The sequence below is a fragment of the Lipophrys pholis genome, assembly GCF_963383615.2.
Source record: "Lipophrys pholis genome assembly, chromosome: 22".
NCBI classification, from domain to species: Eukaryota; Metazoa; Chordata; class Actinopteri; order Blenniiformes; family Blenniidae; genus Lipophrys; species Lipophrys pholis.
Genome location: NC_137644.1, coordinates 7,925,117 through 7,936,204, shown reverse-complemented (window position 1 = coordinate 7,936,204; position 11,088 = coordinate 7,925,117). Strand labels below are relative to the sequence as shown.

General features: G+C 40.9%; 1 protein-coding gene across 1 annotated transcript in view; it reads right to left on the bottom strand.

The window, feature by feature from the left end:
* Positions 1–1,061: 1,061 nt before the first annotated feature.
* The window catches only part of mybpc1 (myosin binding protein C1), a 33,277-nt gene continuing 23,250 nt past the window's right edge, over positions 1,062–11,088 (bottom strand). The window contains exons 20-32 of the mRNA XM_080492127.1: positions 10,918–11,054; positions 9,717–9,876; positions 9,530–9,634; positions 9,263–9,451; positions 8,549–8,683; positions 7,435–7,602; positions 7,244–7,332; positions 6,439–6,634; positions 6,204–6,343; positions 5,965–6,124; positions 5,322–5,458; positions 4,471–4,657; positions 1,062–1,791 (exon numbers count right to left, since the gene is read on the bottom strand). Of these exons, the coding sequence (XP_080348253.1) occupies positions 1,691–1,791; positions 4,471–4,657; positions 5,322–5,458; positions 5,965–6,124; positions 6,204–6,343; positions 6,439–6,634; positions 7,244–7,332; positions 7,435–7,602; positions 8,549–8,683; positions 9,263–9,451; positions 9,530–9,634; positions 9,717–9,876; positions 10,918–11,054 (1,904 nt within the window). The 3' untranslated portion in view covers positions 1,062–1,690. The remainder of the gene's footprint in view (positions 1,792–4,470; positions 4,658–5,321; positions 5,459–5,964; positions 6,125–6,203; positions 6,344–6,438; positions 6,635–7,243; positions 7,333–7,434; positions 7,603–8,548; positions 8,684–9,262; positions 9,452–9,529; positions 9,635–9,716; positions 9,877–10,917; positions 11,055–11,088) is intronic.

The window sequence follows — 11,088 nt, the reverse complement described above, 5'->3', positions numbered from 1 at the left end:
AATGCAAATTATTAATAGTCACATAAAATATTGTGACCCCCCCACACACCTTCAAGAGGCTTTATCAATAAGTCACCTGACTGCACATGGAAAAATTAGTGTATATGCTATGTAAACATGACTGTACTATAAATCCATCCATCTTCACCATTGCTTTAGCCTGTGCAGAGTCGCAGAGCGCGGGAGCCAATCTCTAACTATGGGCAAGGGCAGGAAACACGCAGAACGGTTTTCAATCAAAGGGCAACACACAGACAGATAACCACATATACTCACATTCATACTGAGGGGCAATTTCAGGATCACTACTTAATCCCACCAATTGTGGGAGAAAACCCATGCACACATGGGGAGAACATGCAAATTCCACACAGGCCTTGTAAATACATCATATAGACTCAAAATAATTAGTTCTTTGTATTTATTATGTTGTTGTTATTATGGAATTTGCTTCTATGGTTTAATGCATATATGTGAATATATGAATATAATAAGACTATATGTTGTAAGTGTGCATTATCTTTTCTTTCTTGCCCAAAACCAATTCCTCGAATTCTGAACATGTCCAGAAATAAAAAAACATTCTGATGGGTGCAGTTGCTGATATGTTTGACCCCCTTTCCTTTGGTAAAACACATTTTTTTCCCAGGCAGTTCACCTGATTGTTGCATTTAACTTAAAGGTATTAACCATGATCTATAAACACAGGGTAAACAAAAAAACTGCTCGTTTTCAAATGTGTATTCTTGTTAGTAAGTCTGAATAATAATTGTTCATCAGTGTTCAGTGTTCTGCATGGTAATTTCAGTCAATACAGTATTTTTAGAAACCGTGAATTTGTCTTTGCTGGAGATTTGACAGTAATGAGGTAATGGAAAGAAAATACTGATACTTCTGACATCAAGTGTGCCAGTGTGAGTATCTATTTGCCTACTTAAAGATTTACATATGTATACTCAGCCTTTTAACTATACCTAAATGTGTTCATTTAAGCATTAGTAATACGTTATTACTGTGCATTGCTCTTTTCAAAAGTTTCACAAATTAAAGAACAGTTCTTTAAATCATGATACATCTTTCAAATGTACGTTTTATTGTCATCCATAAGCCATAATTACAAATGTAAAGGCATGCACACATGACTGAGCCTCAATTAAATCCAATATGAATCCCCAAAAAGTCATCATAATGTGTCATGCAGAATAATGACGAGTTTAAACCCCAACATTTTATCTGGTAGTACACATGATTAACCTACACAGAAGTGAAATCAACAGGGTTTGATGCGATTCATATCAGAAGGGTCAACATGTTCACTTGTTCCAACATTTTTAGTTCGATTCCCATTTTTCCTCCATGTAGATGACACCAAACCTCAGTTTATACATTCTCATTTCGCATCCTCATACCCCAGAATTACACTGCCACCTTCAACAAGCACTCCGAACAACGATCCACATGTGAATACTGCAGGTGTGTTACTGTTTGTAACAAGCGCTTTGGATATGTTTTACACACTACATGTCCGCATTAAAGCTTGAGCTGAAACACTGCATCCGAGTTGAGTCTTTCAAAAACAACAGGGTGACAAAAGATGAACATTTCTCTAAAAGGAAACTAGCTCCGCTGCAGACGTCTGCAAAGTGAAAGTCTTTTTTTTTTGTATTTTATTTTTATTCTGTGCTCAGTTTTACTTCTCTTGCTGCTCGACAATCTTCGTCTCGTTCATGTACTTGTCAATCAGGTGCAGGGGGACTCCGCGTTGCATGAGTTCATAGAAGGTGAAGCCTCCTGAAGGTCGAGAAGGAAAACTTTTAGTTGTCAAGAGGTGCAAACAGTTGAGTTGAGAGTGAAAAGAAGAGAGTGTGAGACGAGGGGAAAGATGAGAGAAAAGCTGGGAGTTCTCAACACTGGACAATGAATGAAAGAGAGAAAAGTTCAAACTGCAAAATCGCTTTTTAAATCAGTTTGTCCCAGTTCCACACTGTACACTGTCTTTATGGACTGTTTTAAGCAGATTTCATTCAATGAGTATGTGAGCAGGACCACTGACATCAGAACTGTTCTATTCTAACAGGCTCATAAACCAGCCGGCTGAAAATACCAGACCATACAGTAAAAATGACACTGTTTCAGTGTGAGTCACTATGTCACAACAGTATGAAGTGTTTGGAGGCATTCTTTATAAAGTTATTATAATGACGCCAATTTTGGAAGCTTTTAACTGATTAACATGAAACAGACAGAGTTGTAGTTACTAAAGTTTATGTGTGATGTTACTTTTTACATATTTCTACTCTAACTTCAGATAACATTCAGATTATAGAGCATCCTCCTCGCACTAACTGAAGGAAATCCATATTAATTTATTGAGTGAATCAGTCATTATTCTGACCCTGATTATTCAGTGCTGACAGATCAGATAATGAGTATTGGCTACACTACAATAATACCACTGTCTGCACAGTATTAAGGCTTGACTAACTGAGGGTGATAGAACAAGTAAATGCAATCAATTCTTAATTTTCTGACACTTGCACAACACGGATCAAAAATAAAATCAATGCCAACACACAGGCAGTTAACACACGACCCTGTTATGCATCCGTGTGTAGTGTGGTGCTGGGATGCAGCTGATTATTTCACAGCCATGTATAAAGTAGATTCATCCTCTTTACAAAACTCCAGATTAATGAAGTCATATACAACAGGCAAAAAAAAAAAGGCTGCAAGAGAATCTGTGCTCGCTGTTTTTATGCATACGCCATTCATCAGGCAGCTTCAAACATGGCGCAACAAGGAGACAACATTTAGTGCGTTTTCTTCACATGTGGCATGTTGCTCAGGAGCAGCCAGTGTCTTCATAGCGCAAAGTTTCTCAGCCTACACAAGTGATGCTGTGGATTTTCTGGCAGAGGTTAGAAAGTGCGTCGTGGATTGTTGTACTCACCTTAATCCTGTCACAATTTAAATGAGACAGACTTAAAAGTCACATGATATCACACCAACAATCAAATCAACATTTTCAAGACAAGTATTCAAAGTCAGCCAGCTGAAGGCGTCCAGGTAAATAACCTGGCAAAAAGCTGTCATGCAAGTGCAGCACGTTCTTTCTTTGTGTCCTGCTTTCATGTCCTGTCACAGTCCCGCTCACCGACTGAGAGAAGCGAGGTTACAACAGGCTGGCTGAAAGATGCATAATGAATGACATAAGCTTCATATGCCAAAACCATATGAAAGCTTACCTTATATGAGAACATACATTCACAATTCTTGAGTTTGGACTGGGGGAGAGAGAAGAGAAGAGGGGTTAACACAATGTTTTACATGGAGTTATATGTGTGCACCAGGGAATCCTGCTGAGTTATTACTGAGCTCTTTTATATGAGGAGTTAAACTATGTGGCATAAAGGTGACACTGGAGTCTCTGGGAAAACACGTTTTAAGATGGAGACATTAAATAATAGGTGGCAGAAAGGTCACAGCCCTGTAAGTAATGCCTGCTGAGGTGTGACTGGAGGACTGTGTGCCGAGGTGGTGTGCTGTGATGATGGACAGGATGGCTGGATGGACTAGGCTCGATACAGATGTGTGACAACACAGGGGATCAACTTCTAGAGATGAAGAAATGTCACCAGATATTATGTGCACCGCACACACATGAATGGATTATTATTTTGTCATTATTTGTACTTATTTTGGGGGATGGAGTCCAAGAACCAGTTGCACCAGATATTCATAGAATCAAATATCAAGTGATATTAATGTGAAGACATACACATTACTACACTAACGAGAGTTGCACCACTCAAACTTTTAACCTTAGCCGAATATGGCAATATATATCTACAGAAATACAAACATAATACATACTTGTAATAATAATACTTAATACATACATAATACTTGTACTTTAATGGCAGTTTAAGTATCTCAAGACTAATTTTATCATATGATTTTAAAAAGACCATCTCAGCTCTGCGACTGCAGTTCTCGAGCTGCACAATATGAAGAAAGGTTTAAATAAGGGTGCGAAGGAACACTGATACTTTTTAAAGAAACTGGTATAAAATATTAGTAACTTGCGCAACGCTGCTCCTGATTTGTCCTGATTTTACATTTTCTGCATTTCAGTGGTGCAATCCAACAGGTCACCCATAATCTCTAAAAAGATTTTTTTTTTTAAAGAATTTACAAATAGCTGGTGCAACCCAATCCAGATACTTACATGTCCACCGCTTAAATCGTCCCTTTGCTGAACTGCAACACAGTTCAAAGAATAGAGCACCCAGGTGGACATGGTTTCCCAAAGTTGCCTTTCTTCTTTCAAATCATTACAGAAAGATGAGCATGTTTGGAGTCTTTCAAGGGAATACTGGGATTCATTATATTAAAGTTGAAGTAAGTTTGGGAAACCAGACCCAGGTGCTCGGGGAGCCACATGTACATCCCCTTGCATTCCACACTGACCTTTGACCTCCAGTTTGCACTCCACTTGAGCCTCTCCCAGATCGTTGATGGCCTTGCAGGTGTACATGCCGCCGTCGTAGGGACTCGGCTTCCTGATCTCCAGAGTGCACACGCCCTGGTTGCTAAACATACGGTAGCGCGCGTCGTCGAGGATGGCGATTTTATTCTTCATCCAGATCACTTTGGGCTGCAGGCAAACACAAAAATGATCGGCATCATGAAGATCAGACAGCAGGTAGATGAGTTCAGTATGTTTTTACTTTAGAGTTTATTCCTAATGGGACATTCTGGTTTATTACAGCTTCGGATATTTCAGATTTTACAACAGTTGTATGTCTTTCTGGTTGTATTATTGGATGGAGCAATATATTATATAAGAAAAATGTATTGTAAAATGTTTTCAAACGTTGAAGCAGGTCCTTGAGGCAGGGATCGAACCCAAGTCCTTGTGCTGTTTACCACTACTCCACAGAAACAAGAAGACAAAAGACTTTGAGCCCAAAAGGCTTTGAAATGAAAAGCCAAAGTCACTTTTCCAGGTCCTCAGCTAATAACCCTTTTCTTATAAACACAATTTAATTTGAGGAAATCTATTAACATTAAAGGAAGATGGACGTCGGCTAAAAAGAATAAAAACTGATTTAAGATGTTGACAAATATACATAAAAAAAAACCAAACAACTTGTATACAAACCAAAATATTACAACTCAATTTTCCTTGAGTATAATTAGAAATCTGTGAAAGCAAAAACTGTGCTGAATATTCCAAACAAATAATTTAGTGATAAAACAATGGTTTTAAGCATTGGAAGACTGTGTACTATTGTTTTACCTTTGGTTCCACCACCTACCTTTGGGTTGGCACGAACGCTGCAGTTCAGTGTCGCGTTGTAACCGGCGATGGCAAAAGTGTTGATGAGCGGCTGCGTGAACTTTGGCGCTTCCTGGAAGTCGCGGTCGTTGTACTCTGGCGTTTTCATTTGTTTTCCTGTGGGGGTATCGGGATAAAAGGGCAATGGGGGTAAAGGGGTTAAGGGGGTAAAGGGGGTATAGGGGGTATAGGGGGTATAGGGTATAAAGGAATGGGGCATTGCATGATACTGGTGCAGAGCGGTATCATGTGGGGAGAGCCCTATGTGATGAGGGAAAAGACAATGTGGTTTTTTTATTTATCAGCAGCTGAGACTGTGACACCTCTGGTTAAGGGCCTGTCAGTCATACCCCGAACCCCCGTGTGCACCAGGCTCACTTTAGGGTGGAACACATCACTGACAGTACCTTTCAGATAACATCTGTGAAAAATATAGACAGAAAATTATACAACAGCTTCATCGACAGCTCTGAAATTAAAATAACAGCGATTTGTTCCAAAGTTTTCACTTTGGAAACATTTTCCCCCATCAGAAATTTAAAAAATCTAAAATTAAAATCCTAAAGGCCAAATGTGTGCTTTCAGTAGTTCATTCACATCGACGGACACGCGGTCGGTTGTACCTTCTTTGACGATCAGAGCACTCTTTTTAGTCTGGGTGGCCGTTTCACTCAGGCCACACATGTTCTCGGAGTAGATCCTGAAGAAGTACTCGTTCCCGACCACCAGCTCGGTGATGGTGATGCAGGTGCGGTGGTAGTGCTCGATGCACGTGTACCACTCCTGGAAACCAGAGTGAAGCGCGTCAGGTGAACATTTTCCTGCACATTTTCATTGAGTTCAGTGAAAGTTAGTCTTGTACCATTGTCTTTTTATCTGCTTTTTGAATGGTGTAGCCCGTTATTGTGGCGTTGCCGTTGTCTTTCGGAGGGGTCCAGACCAGAGCGACATTTCCCCCCCATACGTCTTCAATGGTCACAGACTGCGGGGGTCCGGGTAGATCTAAAAACCAGAGGGAGAAAGCAGCACTGACTTGATGGAGGCTGAAACTCTGACCGTTTATATCACATTTTAAAAACAAGATCACGTCCACTCGCCTACGATTTGTATGTCAATGATGGCTGTGTCCGTGTGGTTTTCAACCTGCACCGTCATCTCGTACTTTCCAGAGTGACTGCGCTCTGCTTTCCGGATGAAGATGATGCTGTCGCAGTCTGTGTTACGAATGCTAACGTGGGTCTGCTCTATGGGCTTGCCCTCCTTTAGCCAGGTGACTTTCGGCCGGGGCTTGCCCTAAACAGGCACATAGAGCAAAGACGGAAAAAAAATGAAACATCACTATTGTTTAAAAAAATTGTTTACACAAAACAAAGCATAAGGCATAAGTTAATGGCGGAGAAATCATGTTCTTATCTGCTTCACGGTGGTTCGATCTATTTTCCTGCCTGTGGATCAGTGGAAGTGTTTCAGAGTGACAAGTTTCACTTCAAACAAAAGACCATTTCTTTAACGGCAAGATTCTTTTCTACCTTTTTAAAGAGTCAAACACAACATTCGTAATTAGAATGTATATTATGTAACTATGCTGTAACAAACCAAACTGTTTGAAAACCAGTGAGAGGTGATGTCAAACAGCATTTACACAAATTAATTCCTATTTCTTTATGCTCAAATACTTTCTGTAGGTGTTCATAGTAATATTTCTTTTTTTTGTCATCAAATAGAAATCTAGTACTGCTAAAAAAATGTGTTTCTATCTCTTTATTATTCCATATAAAATGTAGTGACAGGCTTCTAGTTATATATTTTATAACACTATATTTGGTGACCGTCCTCAGAGATGTTCCTGAGCAGTCAACACTGAAGCAGATTACCGCTCAGTGGTCAAACAGGGAGGTTTACCATGAATGGCACCACCAAGTTGACGGCTTCTCCCACTCTGCGAATGTACGTCTGCTTCAAATGTCTCGGGACTCTGATCTTTGGTGGTTCTGAGGAGAGAGAGAGAGAGAGAGAGAGACCAAAACATTTGCTATCGAGACGTGACTTTGTAAGAGTTGCACGTCTGGAGTGATAAACCTCTCGGAGCTCACCAATGACCTCTTTGACCAGGACGGCATGCTGCAGGCTCCGTGGGGCGCTGGCTCCGGCTGCATTGATGGCTCGGACTCGAACTAAGATCTTACTCCCGGGTGTGAGCCCGGGGATGGTGTACCTGGTTTTTTCGGTCAGCTCCTTGTTGGAAACGGTCCAGTCATTAGCTAGAGGAAGAAAAATGGTGAGCATTCCCATGAATCAGTTATGTTTTTGTTTAAGGGAACCTTTTAAACGTTTTGCTTATTGAATACCAGAAGTGTATGACAAAGTTACCTATAGTTTCAGACCTCACAATCTTAGCTCATCTCACTGTGAATGTAATTTAGTTTTAAGTCCTTGAGGCTTTCTATCTGGATAGCTGGTATGTGTTGAGTTTGCGTGTTCTCCCTATGCATGGTAGGGTGTTCTTTAAATACCATGGCTACCACAATTCCAAGCCGTATTGGTAAAAATAACACATTTTCTGATTGGTAATTGCAAACAAGGCAGTAAAAATACAGTTTAAGAATCAAATTAAAATTTTAGCTTTAAAATCCTCTACTCAACAGATCCGTCTATTTTACAATAGATTTTTTATGGCATTAGAGCTTAAAAAATATTTTTTTCTGAACTTTGTTGCATTTTAAGGCAGCTACTTTTAAAGTGCAAATCATATGTGGGCACATAAAATTATCAGTGAATGTAAATATATTCTATGGTATGAGAGTCTGACAAGAAAGATGTTTAATGGAAGTCTTATTTAACTACCATTGCTTTAATTTTCCAGCAAAAAGCCTCCTCAATTCTCAGGGTGTTTTTTGTCCACTTTGGGTCAACTGATGACTCTAATTTGGCCATAGTTGTGAATGGAAGTCCGTCTTGTTGGTCCTGTCGCTACCCTTGATAGACGTTGACCTTCAGAATCAAACGCTTTTATGGTCTCATTTTGTCCCAAGTGCCGCCGATATAATCTGTGAAAGTCATATCTGCTAAATGAAGCCTGTGAAACGGCCTGTGCGTGTTAACTGAAGCAGATGATGTCTCTGAACTCGCTGAATGCTTCTAACATTTCCCCAGTTTGTGGGTGTTGGTATCTATAGGGGGTCTTTAACAATGTGCAGAACGACTCACCTCCTTCTATGCAGTACTCCACTAAGTATCCGTCTAGCCCAGCAGCTCCGATGGTCTCGGGGGGACGCCACTTGACAGTCACGGTGGAGTCAGTCACGTCATCCACGACCAGCATAGTGGGCTCACTGGTCACAGCTGTGGGGAGATAAAGGTTTTTGTAGAGATCATAGAGAGCCGTAGTGCTACAATCACTTGGCGACGGGGATGAGCAAGATCAGAAAACATCCATTTTACTAAGTCATGAACACGTGAGCAAGGCGCCGCTCCCTTTCCGCCATGCTCTCAGTCTCACTGTCAGATCTCATTAGCCCCTCCTCTTGCCGTCTATTCTTGTATTGTGAATCACATTTAACTCCTATTGAACCCCCTGACAGACCTGATCTCCTAAACCTCTAATCCAGAGATGATTTGGCAGCCATTATAAAGACATATTTAATATCCTCTAAAGCTCTTGCGTGTCCAGTGGAGGTCACAGTCAGAATGCTTCGAATGGAGGGTATAAAGAGGGAGAACAGCTGTGTCGCTGGGGTACCAAGGGCAGATCGCACGCACCATCACAAGCCCACTCTTTGAAAGTTTCTCCATTATTATGGCACTGTTGTGACATAAACCCGTTGTTGGATTAAGTAAGTATATCATTCTTTCCTGAACAGATTATTTAAGAGCCTCAGGTCAAAGGTTACACTGCTAAGACGACATCGAGGGGATACCCACCGAGGGGAGTGAAGGCTTTAGATGGTTCACTGGGCTTGGATACCCCGATTGCATTGACTGCAAAGATCCTCACTTCGTATGGCACTCCTTCAATCATCTTCTTGGGATCAAACGTTGTTTCTTTAATCAGGTCGAAGTTCAATCTCATCCATCTGGAGCTCTGTTTCTTTTTCCTCTCAATGAAATAGCCTTGGAAGGGTGAACAGGAAAGGTGTCACTTAACATGTGGATCAAATCTCTTTTAATAAAGTAGGATGTAATAGTTACCTAATATTGGTGAGCTACCGTCGTATTTTGGGGGTTCCCATTGCATTGAGCACCAATCACCACCCACTTCTGTGACCAGCGGCGCTTCGGGAGCGTCGGGAATGTCTGTGGAAAGCAGGCTCTCTCTCGTAAATGGCTCGTGGAAACATTTGCCGATTTGATGTTTTATTGGAAGTGTTTCTCTTACCAACAACCTTGATTTTGACACTGGCTGAGGCCTCGCCAGCCTCATTTTGGAGGACGATCTTGTAGTTGCCTGTGTCTTCCCGCTCCGTGATATCAATCGTGAGGCTCGTCTGGTCACCGTACGTTTCAGCTCGGACACGGTGGCCTGAATCCAGAATCACCTGAGAAAAACAAAAACAAAAAACCGAAACAGATTTGAAGGTTAAGTTTCTCAACACCGTTGATCACCCCCCTCATTGTTGGCTGACGCACCACTAATTGGTCCAACTCGTGCCTCGAACATTTGGGTTCCTAAGCATTCAGAACTTTGCACATTAGATTTCATTGAGATGGAAGCATCACGTTGCCCTTGAAGTGGAGCTGTCATTTAAACAGATTAATCAAGTGAACCTTCCCAACCTACTGGTACTCAAAGAAGTACCAAACCAAGTGGTCACAAAGGAATCCTGTCATTTTCTGAGCCCAGTCGCAGTAGAGCAGGTGGCACCAGACCGTACTTCATTTGCTCAGACACCACCAACGCCACTCAGATATTTTAAGACCAAGTAAGTCATTGGTCCACAGACCAAAGGTTAACGAGGTGAAAATCTTGACCACATGTTGTGTGGGAACAGAAGAACAGTCAGCAGGCCTCTATTGGTTTCCCAAAAAATAACCTTAACTTCTGCAGATTTCTATAACTGAGCATAGATGACCCAATATTGTTTACATAACTCTGAAAGCGCAAAAAGCCAATGAATGAATGAATGAATGGTTTTATTTCGGTTACAATTTCGCAGTACAAAACTAAAATTTTGTGCATTCAGTTTATAGGACTGAAAAGTTTTCACACACAAATGTTTACAATCTCTGTAGCTCGTGAGAAAACTATTTGCATTATCATGTATCTCTGAACTGTCTCTTTGATCAAATCGCGTGAGTTTATGTGATGTCATTTAGATCATTTCTTTTCAATGAGCTTTTCTGAAATGATTTATTAAATTCTCCCATTGATGGCCCCTCATATTCAATTCTCAAGCATAATATTAAAGATATAAATCTGGACCGTGAGAGGGGTTTTATTCTCTATGGCACAGACAGCTTTAGATAAACTGTATGAATGCTATTGTGCAGTTTATGAAACGAGTTATAATCTTTACACGCATAACATTTCACAGTGTGAAGGAGCTTTAAGTGAAAACTCTAATTGGACAAAGTCTCACCCGTTCGCCCTTCATCCAGACGACTCTGGGCACCGGTTCTCCACTGATGGGAATCTCCAACCGAAGTTTGTTTCCTGCTACGATTGTAACGGTGTTGTCTTGGAAGTTCAAGCTGTCCAAGTGTACCCTTGGAGGATCTGCGGAAAAAGCACACGAGTGAAAATACAGAAG